The sequence below is a fragment of the Colletotrichum destructivum genome, chromosome 8 (genome assembly GCF_034447905.1).
Source record: "Colletotrichum destructivum chromosome 8, complete sequence".
Classification (NCBI taxonomy): domain Eukaryota; kingdom Fungi; phylum Ascomycota; class Sordariomycetes; order Glomerellales; family Glomerellaceae; genus Colletotrichum; species Colletotrichum destructivum.
Window position 1 is genome coordinate 3,747,003 of NC_085903.1, and position 16,896 is coordinate 3,763,898.

Sequence of the window (16,896 nt, forward strand, 5' to 3'; positions counted from 1 at the left end):
TTCCGTGCCCATCTCCCTTTTCCTCTTCCCAAATTCACCCGTTCAACCGTTCTCCTCGTTACAGGTTTTGTCGAATTAACCCATTTGACGCTCTACCTACGGTTTCAAGGTTTATTTCCATCGCCTGGTGCAGTAACCAACTCTACTACCACAAGATCCACCAGCCACAATAGCTGCAGACTGCAGTGACTGAAAGATGGACGGAGTGCGATCCTGGTTGGTTCTCCTCATAGCCGGCGTCGCTGGTGTCATCACGTACCTGTGGTTGTCGGCGAAAACCAAACAATCGCCAGTCTCGCGACCACGATCACATGCAGTGCAGGAGAGCTCTGTTGAAGACTCGCCACCAAAGACGCCAAAGACGAGAGAGGTCTGTTACCTCGATAATGTCTCAGCAACATGCTGACACCGTACAGAACCATGCACGACCTCCTCTGGAAGTTCTATTCCCCAGCCCGACCGACACAAATGACGATGCTGAGGTTGAGTAAGTGCTGTCATCGTTTGTCATGGTTCTTCGGGAACGTTGGTCTAATCAAGGCAGCATAATTGCCGTACATGGCCTTGGTTCAAATGTCGACTGGTCCTGGACGTGGAAAGACGGCGAAAAGCGTGTCAACTGGCTTCGAGACCACGACATGCTGCCCGCGAGGGTGCCCAAGTCGAGAATCATGGTGTACAATTACGAATCGAGGTGGCACGCCGACGCACCGAAAACGCGCCTCCAGCTCTGCGGCGAACAGCTCGTACAGAACGTTCACTCATTCCGTCGCGATGCTCCTACGCGTCCAATTGTCTTTGTTGGCCATAGCCTAGGTGGAAATGTCATCGTCCAAGTGAGTTGTCATGATTGCCTCTGCTATACATGCAGCTAATCTCTGACTTTGAGGCTCTTTTGCACGCTAGTGTTGAGGATAAGTACAAGGGCGTGCTCGGGGCGACTGCTGGCGTGGTTTTTCTAGGCACGCCTTTTCGGGGCACAAAGTGGCAACCCTTCCTCGACTTCCTTGCTCAGTTGATGGCGCCAGCTGGGTCACACCGCGGGGTGACGAGAGAACTCGAATATGACGGACCCGAGCTGCGGGACAGATTACATCGCTTCTGCCGGCTACGTAATATGCTGTCGATGCCCGTCTCCTGTTTTTTTGAACTCTTCGAGACGGACTATGGGCGGCGGCTAGGACTCCCCCCGAGAAAAGGAATGGTAATTATGCGAGATCCAGTTAACGTCAAGAATCCCTTCTCACATCTTCAGATTGTGGACGAGGCATCCGCTTGCATCCCAGGCCTCGATAGGCAGGGCCTCGAGGCCGATCACCTGACGATCAACAAATACCGTGGTCCAGACGACGGCGGATTCAAGCAAGTCTCAGAGGTGATCCACGAGATGTGCGACAATGCCAACAACGTCATTAGACGACGGCACGATCGTGAGTGTTCTTGGCTTCTGCTGTTTGCATTCGTCTAACGCACAAATAGCGAAAAACACTATCACCGATAGTGCTTGTAAGCTTCACCATGACCTTTCATCGTCGGATATTGCTGACAAAATACCAAGACGCGCTGAGGCAGCGACCCGAAGCCAGGGCCTGTCTGCGTGACCTCTTCGTGACCGACCCGCTCGAAGACAAGAAGGCTTTGAAGCGTAAGAAAGGAGACCGCGCTCGCGGCACCTGCAAGTGGATCATGGGTGCCGAAGAGCTCACTACCTGGCTTGATCCTGGCCAGACAACCCACTCGGAGGGTCAAGCGAGTCAAGTCCTGTGGCTCCATGGGAACCCAGGCACGGGAAAGTCCACGATGGCCATCTTCCTCACTGAGGAGTTATCAGAAATCTTTTCTGCTATGGAAGGGAAAACGCTGGCATACTTCTTCTGCGACTCCACGTTCGACAAGCGGAACACAGCCACGTCTGTCATCAGGGGGCTTCTACTTCAGCTCCTTCAACAGCACCCACAGCTTCTCGACTACCTCCTGCCAAAGTACAATGAACGTGGAGCGGGGTTGTTCAACTCGTTTGACGCCCTCTGGGGAAAATTACTAGAAGTGGCGGCGGACAAAAACACTGGCCGAAAGTATTGCATCATCGACGCTGTAGACGAATGCGACCCGAAATCACAGACCACTCTATTGCAACAGCTCAAAGAAACCTTCCGAGGTCGGAATGCACCGCCTAACCTTCACATACTGGTCACCAGTCGGTCCTATGACGAGATTCGAGAACATTTGGACAACTTCTTGAACAAGGACTTGGCTTCCTACCCTGAGGCAAAGAAAGATGTCGACCGTTGCATCAAGGAAAAAACAGCAAACTTAGCGGAAATGAAACGCTATACAGACACAATTCGAAAAAAAGTCAGCGATCTCCTCAGGGAAAAAGCCGAGGGCACTTTCCTCTGGGTCGGCTTGGCCTGCAAAGAGCTTGAGGGTATCCCTTCGAAAGACGCTGTCAAGACGTTACGGAACATGCCCAAAGGACTTCATTCGCTCTACGAGAAGCTCCTCGAAACAGCTGTCAACGGAAACGGAGCCAACAACATTCATCGTGTTCTGAGCTTCGTTGCTATGTGTGTGCGGCCGCTGAGCGTGCTAGAGCTCTCGGATGCTTGCCAACTGCACCTCGACGAGAAGGACGAGGAAACCCGGGCTCAGTTCACACGCGAACAAATCGCGTCTTGTCGTCTCATGGTTGTCGTTCAAAATGAAAAGGTGCTCTTGTTACATCAGTCTGTCAAGGACTTTCTGGCTGAGGCACGTTTTTTCAATGATCTCGAGGCTCACGCGAACCTTGCCTATCGCTGCGTGGACCTCCTCATTGAGGACTTCCATAACAAGCAGCCACGCATCCGCTTCTTGGACTATGCAATTAAGGAATGGGCCAATCATGCGCGTATGGCCAAGTCAAAATTTGAGGTTAAGGCCTCGCAAGCCGAGTTCTTTGCCCCAAGGTCCAAGTGTTGGGCGTTCTGGCTGAAATCATACCAAAATCGTTATTACTGGAGAATGGTCTTAAAAACTTCCTCCCTTTTGCATATCGCTGCATATTGCGGGGTTTCTCCTCTGGTGGAACATGTCTGTCGCCGAGATAATCAAAACAATAATGCACCAGGGATTTTGCGTTTGATAAATTCGACTGACGACAACGGCATGACGCCACTCGAATACGCTGCGAAAACAGGGCATGTAGAGACCATCTCTCTGTTGATGGGTTTTGGAGCAAGGGTGTCTGAAGAAGAAATGAAGGCTGCAACCGAAAACTCTGTAAATGCCAAGCAAGTGTTGGTACTGTTTCTCGACAGACAAGGAGACCAGATCTCCATCACTGAGAAGCTGATAGTAGCTACAGCAAGAAGTTTCACAGATCCTAAAGGACTAATGGAATTACTTCTCGACCGACAGGGAGACCAGATCACTATCACCGAACAGTTGGTGATAGCTGCAGCAGGAAACTTCAAGAATCCTAGAGGTCTAATGGACCTACTTCTCCACCAACGAGGAGACCAAATCACTATCACTGAGAAGGTGGTGATAGCTGCGGCTAGAAATCGCGAGGATCCTAGAGGTCTAATGGAAGTACTTTTCGACCGACGAGGAGACCAGATCATTATCACTGAGCAGGTAGTGATAGCTGCGGCAGGAAACTTCAAGAATCCTAGAGGTCTAATAGACCTACTTCTCGACCGACGAGGAGACCAGATCATTATCACTGAGCAGGTATTGATGGCTGCAACAAAAAATCGTCGTAAAGGCAACGAACTGATAGCGCTACTTCTCAACCGACGAGGACACCAGTTCAAAGTTACTGAGAAGATAGCGTGTGCTGCAGAATCAAACAGTATGTGTGGGATGAGAGTGTTGAAAACACTTCTCGACCGACGAAGAGAAGAGCTCGCACAATCCGGTTCGGTAGAGCTAGCTATTTGAGCAAGTTGTAATCTACCGGCAGTTCGAGGACCGGGATGATGGGCTTTTCAAACCCAGGACGCCGGTTACTGTAGTGAAGAGGCAATAGTGAAGGGCTTATCGAAATTCAAAAAACCAATTGAGGGCCTGTTAGAAGCATAGTTTCATGGATCATGAATGAAACATAAAGGAAGATGGCTTGCAGATATGTTGGCCGCGGCAAGAGAATTGATTTTCGTGAAGGGAGCACTCCAAATTTGACGGCGGCCTCTGTTACCTTCTTCGGCCGGCCCGGTCGTGAAGCATCGTGAATGTATTCGGGTCGCAAGGTAAAGGTAGATGCCGTCGGGTCGAAGCCTTGCCTCTTGGCTCGAAGAAGGACAAGGGCTCTGATTGGAAAAAGGGGGGCAGTTCTACTTGTCGTGAAAGTATTGGCTCGGCAATAGAAGTATGGATCCCAGAGGCCTTGGCACTTTTGGTAGGAACTTTTGACAGGCCCTTTTGCACTCTGGCGCCCTTTTTTGCTCTTACTGTGAGATCTAATCGTCTTTGGCAGCCCAAGACTCAATGGGAACGGGAAACCTACGACGCTTAAACCTGCTGAACTGCGATGCTTGCGGCCCATGTGATTTAGGGAGTCTTTGCTGAGGCAAAACCCAGATCTAGTTATCTGAGGAGGGGCACGGCGCCATTGGCGGGAGAAACAAAGGTTCTCTAATTTTTATTCTCAGTTACCAGAGGCCGTCTTTGCTTTCTGTTCCACGCAACCTGCAACACTACCCTATATTGCCAGGTTGTTGTTTTAAGGTTCATTTGGGTCTCACAGTATGACATAATCTGCCGATTCCAGCTTAGAGTGTTGGGTGGATTGTCTGGAGAGCCACGTTTTGTTCTATCCGTATTTCCCACCTCGGCCTCAACTCCATATCTTAAGCTCATCCTCAACCTACCATCTTTCACCTCGTACTTCTCACCTTGCACCTTGCACCTCTGTTGTGCTAACAGCTTCCTTTACCACCGTCAGCGTTTTCTCCAACACCATCCTTCTCAACAATCGTTTGCCGTCAAATGCCCTGTCTTTTGCAGTATAGCGCCGAACCCCGGACTTGAGGTGTCCTGAGATCGGAACAATACACTGCGTTCCCAGCCAACCCCGGGAGAGTCCCCAACAAACAGAAGTCTACTCGGTTCGAAAATGCGGCGAATGCACGCATCCGCGGCGGATGCGGAGGCAAACTGGGCTCATCGAGCAGCCAGAAGGTACCCGAGCCTCCGTCACGCCATCCAATGCAGCGATATCGTCTCTCGTTGTCTCCTACTACAGCTTTCGCTCTGTGGCAACCACTTCATTCGTCTAGACTCATCCGTTCCTGCACGGTTCCATAGCTTACGAACCTCCCACCGCGGTCGCTTTCAAGAAGTACGTCGACCGCGCTCGTAGGGTCCTCCAATATCAACTCGGCCCTCTTGCTCCAGGTCGCACGCCCAGGTTCTAGTTTTGGGTTTCCGAAAGACGTTACTATGCGGCAGCTGCCGGCGCAGCAACAGGAACAGTAAGCGAGCATACCTTTGGTACAAAATAGGCCATTGAAAACATCATAGCTCGGTTGTCAAAATCTTGGGTATGTGAGCTAAGCGCGAAGGAAGCCTGATCAGCGATAGGACAGGGAGAGGGTGGTCATAAGTAGAGCAGTGTAAACGTATTCAGCGATTGCTATTGGCTGACAACAAACCGCCAATGTTTAATAACTCTCTGATTCGTCTTCGCATCCACTAGCTTTCAATTGGAATGCGGTGCAAGCGGACAGACTGGGACTGACCAGGCAATGACCAATCCGACATCACACTCATGCACACAAGGGTGGTTGAATATGCGAGAGATATGCCAGTACAAGGGGTATTCTGCTCACTATCGAGAGAATGGTTATCTCCACAGCACGTCATTGCATATATTCATCAATACACCGCAACGACCCCCTACTTGACCATCGCTGTTCCGTTCTCATGCTGTTCTGACCCCGCACCACACCGGCTTAAGACTGCACACTCTCTGGCAACAGTCGACATGGAGGGACTTGGGATTGCAGCCAACGTTATCGCTGTAGTAGATCTGTCTGCAAAGATTGCGACAATCTGCTTCCAATATTCCAAGGACGTCAAGGACGCGAAAAAGGACATAGAGCGAGTCATTCGGGAGACAACAGCGTTTAACAAGCTTGCCAATGGCGTGCAGGACAGACTTGCTGGCCCTCACGGCGCTACACTCAGCACTTCTCACATTCTGAACGGCATCTTTGAGAATGCAAAGATAAGGCTTGAAGAGCTCGACGAAAAGCTACAACCCAGCAGGTCCCGCAAAGCAATGCGCCGATTCGGTGTTCGGGCGCTGCAGTGGCCCTTCCAGAGCAATGACGTCGAGAAGGCTTTAAAAGACCTTGCTAGATACACAGAGGCCATCACACTTGGGTTGCAGATTGATAGTTCGTACGTGTTCGGAGTATCGCATCCGTGTTGTGTATTGGTATTGACCTATTCTGTCTCAGACAAGCCATTAGTCGAATAGAAGATCGGACAATCCAAGACCGGCGGCGCGAAATCCTTTCGTGGCTGTATCCTTCGCAGCACATGAGGGCAGATGATGTCTTGCAGGATATTCTCTGCCGTCGACACGAAGGGACCGGCTTATGGCTCCACGAGTTCGAACCATTCTGTGACTGGATGAAAGACGATGAACCGAACGTGTTATGGGTCACGGGGCTCCGTAAGAACACCAAAAGAGACCCGTCTCTTTATCTAAAATCTGAGTACTAACTTGGACAATCTTCAGCTGGAGCCGGCAAATCTTTTTTATGGTGAGTGGGAAAGAGGACGAGCGAGAACAAACTGCCAAGTGGCTAACAGCATGACAGTGCTGCGATGATAGAACATCTTCAAACAACATTCAAAGCACCGGATCAGATGACTGTTCATTTCTTCTGTAGCTTCACCGGTCAAGATGGAGCAACCTCTGATCAATTTTTGAGGTCCGCTGCGGCACAGTTCGCTTCTCAGTCTGCTCGATGCCTCACAATCGCAATGCAAAAGTTTGACAAGAAAGATGGTCATCCCCTTCGACGACAAGAATACATTTCTCTCGTCGAATCGTTTATATGCGAGAGCAGTCGAGTATTCATCGTCGTTGACGGCATTGATGAGATTGGAGATTACAGAAGCGAGGAGAAGAAGTCGTTTGTGGAAATTCTAAACCAGCTCCTTCATCGACCGGCCAGAATGTCCAACACATCACCCCAGCCAATCAAAGGAAAACGAAAGATACTCATCACCAGCAGGGAAGATTCAACTGTTCGAAGTAACATCGTGGAACAATCTGACTCCTATGTCTGCGATCTTGAGTCGGAGTACAACAATCAACTTGCAGCGGACTTGAGGGCATTTGTGTTTGCTGAACTTCAAAGGAGCCTTGCTGCGAGGAATTTATGGCTGGGCAGCAATGACCTTCTTGCAGAGATCGAGTCTCGCATATCGGAGACTGCAGTGACGTAAGTCTTTAGCCCATTATATTCTTCGCATTCTAATATCTTTCACTACCTAGAATTCTTCAAGCAGAGCTACACATCAGATTTGTGTCTGACCGAAGAAACGATCGGGACAAACTTGATGCTTTGAAACACCTCCCCAACACTCTTGATGAGACGTACGAGCGTATCCTGGCGCTCATCGTGGGGATGAACCCGCAACGAACGGCAGAAGTCACACACGCCCTTCAATGGCTTGCTGTCAGCGCTGTACCGCTCACCAGGAAACAACTGGCTGAGGTCGTATCAATCCAGCCCCAAGATACCCGGCTCGACATGAGTGGTATTTGTCAACCTCACGATATCCTTGCACCAATCAGTCAGCTCATCACTCACGTCATAGATCACGAAAGCCTCGTGTCTGCGACACAACAACATCAAGTGACGGAAGATGCGACAGTGCAACTCCGCCATCTAACGGTCAAGAACTTCCTCACGGGCTCTGCCATCCTCAACACATCTGCGAAGATGTTTCACTCTACTGAAAAAGAATCGCACGCCTTTGCAGCTAGAGCGTGTCTTCAGTATCTCTCATTCACCGACTTCAGCATCGATTGCGAGGCTACAGACTTTTCAGTCCAGAGTCTAAAAGAGCGTTACTCGTTCCTTGAGTACGCTGCTAACTACTGGTCAAAGCATCTTCGACTGAGTGGAATGTCGTCGGAGGCAAAGTGCATCGATCAGTTGAAGCATCTCCTTCTCTGGTTTACAGACTGCCATAATGATCCAGCAAGGTTTAATACGTGGAGATCAATTTTGAAATTATCTAGTGGCCTGGAAAGGGAGCGGTTTAAACGCTACCTTGATCGTGACCATCCAGGTGAGTAAATCCGTTCCGTTCGCCAATAATTCTTCGTTCACCTGAATATTATGATTCAAATAAATTCTAAGTCAGTTTTTAGAGTTCGAGTTCTACAGTTCTTCGCCGCTGTCATACTCTATCGCTGAGGGGCTGGATGCCTTGGTTGATAAGCTCCTCCCGTATCTTGAAGACGTCAACCAGTGTTTCCCCGACGGCAACACCTGTCTATTCGTTGCTGCAAGCGCCAACAACATTGCTCTCGTACAACGGTTTCTAAATATGGGAGCAGATATAGACGCTCCGGAAGACAACAAAGGACTCTCCCCGTTGCATATTGCAGCGGAGAAAGGCTGTGACGAGATGGTAGCCTTCCTGCTGGAGCATGGTGCATCGCCCTCTGTGCAGAGCTTCTCGGGCTCAACGCCATTCTACCGCGCTGCACGTAATGGCTCCATTGAGTGTCTCCGCTTGCTGTATGATGCTGGCAGTGAGGTTGACGCGAAGACATGGGATCTTTGGACACCCCTAATGGAAGCAGTCGAGAACAACTGCTCAGATGCCGTGAAGCTACTTCTTGATTGGGGTGCTGATGCAGCGCTGACTTCCAAGTTTGGCTCCACGCCGCTGCTGCTGGCGAGAGAGTTGCCCTATCACATGCATGTGGATAAAGAAATCGTAGAGGCGTTGCTGAAGAAGGGACTCGAGACTGGCGAATCATGCACATCCATGGATGAGTAATTGTTTCATGATGTTTTGATTTGCCAGCAAGAACGCCAATTTTGGAGCAAAGGTTAGGCAATTTGAAAGATACTTGAAGAAGAAGAGAGGATTGGAGCTGAATGATTAGGAATAGATCATACCGCATTGGTTGTATTTCCGTCTAACACAAGAATGTTACAAGAGACTCTGCGGCTCTTGTATACTGTTAGTCTCCCAGGGTCGTCAAACGTTTCAAACCGTCAAGTGATTCCTAAGGGAGAAAAGATTTGGTCTATCGACGCTTCTCGTAGTCTAGCAGCGTTTGATGCCATGCGAGAAGTCATCTATGTGAAGACCGCTGGCATTCATGTATCAGCATGTGCGTCGCCCGCATCTCCACCAAACCCTTCGTTTCCTGGCAATGAACTCATTTTCCAAGCCAGAGACAGATCAGGCGTATGTCAATATTTTCACTCGGCAGCGGTTGCTTACATGAGCAGCCTCAACCGAAACGCTGTCGTCCATCAATTATTACCGGCAGAAACCAGCACAATAACAACAGAGGACTATAATGGCGGTCACTCGTATACTCCCCCAGGTTCAGCCACGTCTTAGAAGCGGTTTAAGCGAGCATACGGGTTGCTCTTGAGTTCTCAAAGCACTGGTACCTGCTTCCAGTGAAACAGAGGCCCTTGATGGCTGTCGTTGATGTGGTTGACGAAGTCGACATCTAGTTTTCGCTTTGCTATGGATCTGTTTATTGGCTTGTATGACTCTGCAAAAATAAATAAACTTTAGCTACCCCTCTTATCACGCTCCACGACTGTTTTACAGTTAATCTTCCAAAGAAACGATTTCTATCGAGCTTACCTCATATCAAAAACAATGTTTGCCAGCTGGAGGATGGAGCATCAGTGACCCCTTGTCCCTCCATCAACCCGTGCACGATGCTGTCACCAATCAACTGGTACCGTCCTTTCCCCGATCTTTTCCTCAGCACCACAGGAACACTGCAGCCATGCATCAGAAACAGCTCATCTCCTGGTTGACACGAGCTAGTTGCCCAACCTAGGTTGTCGTTGTCGGTGGTAAACAGCCGCATCCCCATCTGGACTGAAGAGTAACAGCGCCTCGCTTTCTTCACACTGTCAACCCTGGCGTATGTCTTGGACTTAACCGAGTCTGCGCAAAACCAGTTGGCAAGGGGAACACCGTCAATCTTGAACTGGAGATTCTGCAGACAAAAGAGCCAGTTGTAAAACTTTGGCACCGATTTGCGCACTGACTTTCGTACAGACTTGGTCAGAAGAAAGTGGATATCTTCAACCTTGACAGCCTTTGCCTTTGGGTACTTGTTGTTCGGAAGCAGGTCGTACAGAAGCCAGCAAAGCGCAATGAGACGTTTGGATTTGTGGGCGCCATACGTGCTCACTGGAACCAACTCGCCAGGTCCGTCACTGTTGGCCTCTGCGGCGGTTGTTGAGCATTGAGTGATGCGGCCGATTCTCTTGACGTACACCTCGAGCCATGCGTTGTGGTGGAGAAGGGTACAGCCTATTCGGGAACCCTTCGTAGCTTTCCATCTTTTCACTATTGTGCTCGATCCGGACTCGCATTTGGAGCGTTCTGCCACGAAATTGCTCTGTCCTGTCAGGTACTTGTTGATTCTCTCGTCATTCCAAGTCTTTGGATTGTGCCATTGTGGCACCCAGGTGTCCGAGAAGTGGCACGGAAAGACGACCATGTCGCCGTCGAGGTACATCTCGATGAGCCGGCAAGCAGTCTTTTGGTTCAACACATCGAGGGACTCTCCGTAGTTTGGGAACGGTACAGTGTCTCTCCCGTCGGCGGCCAGATGTTTCAAGGCGTACAGCCGGTCTTCAGGATTGGAACACAGTGCCCTTTTAGATCGAATAAGTGCCTCGACGAGACGGATAGGCGATTCCCGAAACCCGCGGAAACTCATCAGACAATCGACGTGCTTGAACTCATTGCGCCACGTCAAATTCTTCGCTTTCGGTGTGATGGAAGCCAGGGCCTTGCACGTAACAATCGCTTTTTGCAGCTCCGATATCGAGATTGACTGACCATTCCAAAAGAACTCAACCTGGGGCGACACGGCGACTTCTTGTATAATCCACGCACGACTCCAGTAGTCTCGTTGGAAAACAGTCAATAGCGCCGTCCATTGCGGTTGCAATTCCAGTGTGGATAAAGGTATCGCCTTTGCCTTTTCGGCAAAATCTTTGTCTTTTTGTTGTGGTGTTGTCTCGTGCTTCTCCTCTCCCCAGGCGACCAACGACTCCACAAGCGATCGTGCGCTTTCAAAAATCACGACTTCGGGTTCCCGGCAGTACCCAAGCCATGCCATGGTGCAGTAGGCATATCGGTAAATGTCGCCCATACGTTCCACTTGATGAGCCAACTCTTCGTGGTTGCCTTGGTTGATGCAGATCCGGTCTACCCACACTTTGTAGAACCTCCGACGTCTCAACTCTTGAAGAGCATGAGCGAGAGTCTTTGTCACCTTAAAGAGCTTCCCTGATATGGTAATGCGAACCATGGCATCCTTGGGATCTCCCCAGCGATATGATAGCGCCACGTATCTGCCGGTGTCTCCCAAAGAGACCTGCGTCAAGGTGCATTGAATCGGCTTTCTTGGATCGTCGTTCGGCTCTAGAATGATGAGTCGAATATCACCCCTTTGAAGACTGAGATCCCAGTATGGGATATTTCCGCCGATATTGGTTGCTGCGTGATATGAAGTCACTTCGGGTGTGCTATAGTATGAGCTATACGGATAACTCTGAGTCTGGTTGAAGTTCATTTCGTGGCTGGGAAGTTTTGTTTCGGCCTGATCCAATTGCTTGATGACGTCTAGATTGGTCGGCGAACTGACAGCTACCACGCTGATTAACAACCGATGGGAGAAAGTGTGGATGCGAAACGATGGGTTGGCGTGGCCAGGGTTCTGCGGGGTTTTGTATGAATTGCCAAAATGGATTGCACGCTGCTTTGATTTACCAAGATGATAAACGATTCTGCCTTGCTCGCTGCACTGATCACACGATTCTCAAAGGCCGACACCCACTTCATGTCGACATGGGTAAATCATTGGCCAGACACTGGGGAACGGACTCAAGAGTTGTTGTGCTGACTGCAGAAAGCAGGCCAGGGTCCTTCTGCTCAGCCACAACAGTCTCTTTTCTCATAGGCTGTAGCTGACCGACGTGCTGCTGCTCCCATGCAACGACGACTCTCTTTTGTACTAGCTCCGCGCCACTTGCAGTCTTGTTCGTAGCCACCTCGACCATCCTGATAACTCTTCATTCCGGATGTAGAGACGGCTTTTGCGACGCCTGACTGTATGGGGCGCGAACCACTCACTACCCGCGCGGCCAGGAACTGGCGTCCGCTGGACTTCTGCATAATTCGCCGGAAACTGGAGCTATCGCCGCTGGCTCCCAATTCATTTTTAAGGTTATTCCGGCCGGATCCAGACCGGTCCCACTTCGTTGGTGGGTATACAGTCGCACCGGGATGGGCGGTCTCACACGTAGGCAATACAAGCCGTTTTCTCATGTCGATTCCCACCCGAAAGGTGCCTCTGCGGCAGATTTTAAAGATTGACTTGATGGATTTCACTATAATTCGGTATCTATAACATAAGAGAATGTGCATATAAACTTTGTGTTGAATGCGTTGAAATGAGCTTAATTTATTAACTGCAATTGGCACCAAGCTAGCTACTTTGATGTTTAAAGTTGATCTAGATTTAGCAAAACTGGATTTGTAGAGGCGCAGGCCAACTACGACTGTTTGCTCTTATGTGAGTACATTCTCAATACAACAGCCCAGATAAATGTGTCCTCATGTGCGATGGTTCAGCATTGCCTTCCTTGACTTCCTCCTATTACAGGGTCAACGTGTGAAGATCTGTAGCAGACCAAATCGTAGGGACGGGACACTTTTATTCAGAATCGCCTGGTTGAATTTTCATATCTGTCATGACCGGCTACATAATTAGTCTTGCTGGAGGCGTTCATAAAGGATGTTGGTTGGCTCACGGCCTTTTCCGTCACTAGCCACTTTTACGCCAGCCACAAAGGGCCGTGCAGCCTCTGTACGGATACAATGAGCCTCTTGAGGCAATATCACTTTGACTACTAAAACCTAGCAGTGCGTTATCACAAATCTGCAGGCTTGATTTCTCCTGACAGCCTTGCAAAGGCTGGTCTGACAAGGGAATCCTGAAAGAGACCCTCCTGTCCCTATCCGAGGAATCAACACGGTGACAAACACCGGATATGAGCCAACCAGGCGATAAGCCAGCATGAGCAGACATCGTTTGAGTTGGCATGGTGAGATTGACATTCATTCGGTGGCAGGCTGGCCTATGCGATCCTGGAGTGGCGGCACCATGCCGCCGCCCATGCGCCACCTCTCAGATAACAGGGCCCAAATATAAGCGGTTGCTGCATCAAGATCAGGCTGTGTGATAGCCCACCTGCGTCACCCCTGTCGCTCATGTTTTGTCGTGTCGCCTTTTCTAGGAATCTTCCTTCTCCACACAAAGAGATGGCTCCGTACCCAATTCCTAACGTTGGACCCTGCGACTCGTAGACGAATTCAACAAACTCCCCCCGAACACCACTACCACCATGGAGGCCTCTTATGAGTACACATCTCTCCCCCACTCCAGGGCGACGCGTCTGATCAGGCTCTACTCCGACGCAAACAAAGACGCGCCGCTTGGGTGCGAACTGAGAGAAGTCTCGGTTGACGAACCTCTTCCGCCATACGTCGCGCTTTCGTATACCTGGAACGGCGAAGAACCAAGCGTGAAGCTGAAGATTTCGGCATCGGCAGGAGACGACCCGGCCGTCACCAGGATTCTCTTGATAACGCCCAACTACGCCGCTGCGTTGAATGTGCTCAGGAACTCCGAACTTGTCCGACAACATGAACTATGGGTCGACGCCATCTGTATCAATCAGGCCTGCAAAGATGAAAAGGGTGCACAAGTAGTGATGATGGCGACAATCTACAAAGAGGCTGAGGATGTCCTAATTTGGCTTGGATCCGAATGGGCACCCAAGACTTAAGTCAACATACCTACATCTGGCCCCCCCCCACATCTAGCCCCCCTAAAAATAAGGTTATTCCTAGCATACCTATTAACTGTAATTATTTATTGGCCCTATTTAGATGCAACAATAATACAGCTTTTAGCTTTACTAGGGTATTTAGAGTTGCTAGATTTAGCTGTTATATCCTCTTTTTTACTAGCTTTAACTTGCGCCTTCTGCACGTCTAAAATAGTAGCAAACTTAGTGTTAGGATCTAGCTAGACTGCCTTCCTTTTTCTTACTGCAGTATTAGCTACTTAGGCTTATAGAAGCTTTAGCTTATACTAGGCAGTTGCTAGCTTATATGCCTTTTTACTAAAGCCTTTTTTTACCTTTATAAAAAGGAGGCATTAAGTACTAACATTATTATCTAGCTTTATAAATAGCTTTAGTTAGCTAGCTAGATCTTTTATCTTTCTTAGCGTTAACTATACTACTACAAATAATGTAGATACCTATCTATCAGCTTTCTTACCTTTAGACTGCTTTTTGCAGGCTTAATCTAATAGCTTTAGTATTAATAGAAGTAGTAATAAGCTTATAAGAGGCTTTACTATAAAGATAAGCTATAGTTTAGTCTATTTCTATCTACTCTTAATATTCTATATTATTAGGCTTACTAAATAAGCCTTCTAATAACAGCCTATAAAGTTCTTTTTGCTTATAATAGTAAAGTTATTCTACTAACTAAAGTATTTAAGCTTCTTCCTATAAGCTACCTTTATAAAGCTAAAGACTAACTAGTTAAGTAGCTAAAGGATATAGGAGGTATATAGTAGTAAAAATAATAGGTAGATATTATTAATATAGTAGAGTTATATAAATTTTATTATTATATAACTTTTATAGCTATTAACAACTAGTAGTCTAGCCTCCTTTTTACTCTTCTTACCTTAAGAGATAGTCTAAGAAATAGTCTAAAAAATAAAGACCTTCTGCAGCTATTTAACTGCAGTATTATCTATAGTTTATCTATTTTCTATTATAGTAAACTACTATCCTTTATAAAGGCTAAAGTTGTTACGACCCGAATTCGGTTGGTGACTGATGCAGCCTGGAACGACCCCCGGCGCGAACAGCAGGGCAGAAGGACACTCATGTATGCAGGCGCACGGCGCAGGCCAAACGACGGAACAGAAGAACTAGGGAAGGTCACGTGATGGATCAGTTTGGATCACTGGTGATCCAACATGATCCTGCACCAAGGATCAGTGAGCCACTGAACTGACCCAACACTAAGGATCACCAACAGCAAGAAGTGATCCAGCAACAACACTCAAGGATATAAGGACATTCATTCCACATAGATAGACTACCTTCCATAGCTCTTCAGCAATCAACTTTGTGATTATCCCCTCAGATACTCTCAGCACCCTTCACTAGTGACCAACGTTACAACCCCTTGTTAAGTGTACGACTGATCACTGTATCCTCTGACGACCTGATCCTTTCAGCACAACTTACAGCACTGTTCACCAGCTTCGCGGCCTCAGCTTCTGCTAATAGACACTACCACAGAAAGCTGACCGTAACACTTTAATTGCTCCTGTTCAGTAAGTTGACCCTACAAAGCTAACGAACAGTATCAACAAGATAGCCACTCGTCACACTCCCACTTCTTCAAGCCCCAGCTCCCAGGGCCAGCAACAGGCCAGGAACCTCACCCAGGAATTAGCTGAGAACCAGACTATAGAGGACTTCTGTCTGCCTAAACTCCAGCCAAACACCAACAGAGAAGTCTCTCTCACCAGCAAAGTCTACAACCAGATTTGCGCTAAGCTAGGACAAAATAACAACAACCTAGCTACTACTTAGAAACTTATTAACAAACTTATAGAACAAACTAAGATTCTAAAGAACAAAGCAGACCAGGCTACATCCCTTCAGCAGGAGGTTCAGACCCTGCAAGCTATAGCTAACATCATCTAGACCCCTGTAGATAGACGTAAGAAACTCAAGCTCAACTTACCTATCACCTATGACAGAACCCTAAGAACACTTAAGGGATTCCTTATCTAGGTTAAGAACTATTAGAATTTCCATTAGGGAAACTTTTGCAGTAGAACTAAGAGAGTCATTTATGCTGCAACCTTCTTGTAAGGACAAGCCCTTTAATAGTTTAAACCTTTCCTAGAAGAATACCTTAACAGTAAGACCCTTAACCATTGTTCTAGCAAAGTCAGGGACATATTCGCTAATTTCTAAGGATTTAAAGACGCCTTAAAATCCCTATTCTAGGATCCTAATAAATCACAACAAGCAGAAAGAGACTTAGCTTACCTACGCTAGACCAAGTCTCTCAACTTCTCTCTCGCCTAATTTTTCTTGGCATCCGCTGTTAGTGAATCAGGTGATGAACCACTAGAATCCTTAACAGCCGAAAACTCTTCACTTCTCTGCTCCGGAGCCCTTCCGCGATGGCCTCACAGCCTCCGGCGGGCATCGGACCGCTGCCGGCCTCACCGGCCGGCCCCGATCGGGGCTCTGGGCCACCTCCAGAGCCAACCTCTCCACCAAGGGCTAAACGCCGCCGCAATACCGAGACTCAGCCACTCCGGCCCAGTCTCGCGGGAAGCCAGCCTAACACCTTCAATCCAGCCCCCCCAACGGCAAAGGGGACTCCGATCTCAACTCCAGCCACTGGTAGGACCGCCACTGGCTCTGTCTTGTCCGCCCTGGACGAGGAGGCCAGGCACTATGAGGCCCGCAAGGACGTCTTCTTAACCATCGCGCAGTCTGTTGATAATGTCGTCTCCAGCTTTGAGGGCCCCAGGAAGCAGATCGCGAA

The 16,896-nt window shown here is 48.7% G+C and overlaps 4 protein-coding genes across 4 annotated transcripts; 3 read left to right on the plus strand and 1 right to left on the minus strand.

Annotated features, from left to right (window-relative positions):
• Positions 1-196: 196 nt before the first annotated feature.
• On the plus strand, positions 197-3,924 carry CDEST_12991 (Putative alpha/beta hydrolase-1, NACHT nucleoside triphosphatase; the record flags this gene model as incomplete). The annotated part of the gene is made up of 5 exons (XM_062929147.1): positions 197-370; positions 417-487; positions 545-836; positions 890-1,430; positions 1,559-3,924. 5 exons carry the CDS (start codon positions 197-199, stop codon positions 3,922-3,924), a joined length of 3,444 nt encoding a protein of 1,147 aa, XP_062785198.1.
• Positions 3,925-5,968: 2,044 nt separating this feature from the next.
• On the plus strand, positions 5,969-9,018 carry CDEST_12992 (Putative AAA+ ATPase domain, P-loop containing nucleoside triphosphate hydrolase; the record flags this gene model as incomplete). The annotated part of the gene is made up of 6 exons (XM_062929148.1): positions 5,969-6,387; positions 6,447-6,664; positions 6,731-6,755; positions 6,813-7,442; positions 7,496-8,298; positions 8,381-9,018. The coding sequence occupies 6 exons, from the start codon at positions 5,969-5,971 to the stop codon at positions 9,016-9,018; spliced, it is 2,733 nt and encodes a 910-aa protein (XP_062785199.1).
• A 273-nt stretch (positions 9,019-9,291) lies between these two features.
• CDEST_12993 (Putative heterokaryon incompatibility) lies at positions 9,292-11,952 on the minus strand. Its single transcript, XM_062929149.1, has 2 exons — positions 9,851-11,952; positions 9,292-9,754 (listed from the first exon to the last, which is right to left on the minus strand). Exon 1 carries the CDS (start codon positions 11,804-11,806, stop codon positions 9,851-9,853), a length of 1,956 nt encoding a protein of 651 aa, XP_062785200.1. The 5' UTR covers positions 11,807-11,952; the 3' UTR covers positions 9,292-9,754.
• Positions 11,953-13,640: 1,688 nt separating this feature from the next.
• Positions 13,641-14,084, plus strand: CDEST_12994 (Putative heterokaryon incompatibility; the record flags this gene model as incomplete). Its single annotated transcript, XM_062929150.1, has 1 exon — positions 13,641-14,084. One exon carries the CDS (start codon positions 13,641-13,643, stop codon positions 14,082-14,084), a length of 444 nt encoding a protein of 147 aa, XP_062785201.1.
• Between the last annotated feature and the right edge of the window lie 2,812 nt (positions 14,085-16,896).

What these genes read in the sequence shown, in the direction of transcription:
- CDEST_12993 (XM_062929149.1), bottom strand. Translation starts at nt 11,806, where the DNA reads ATGAACTTCAACCAGACTCAGAGTTATCCGTATAGCTCATACTATAGC.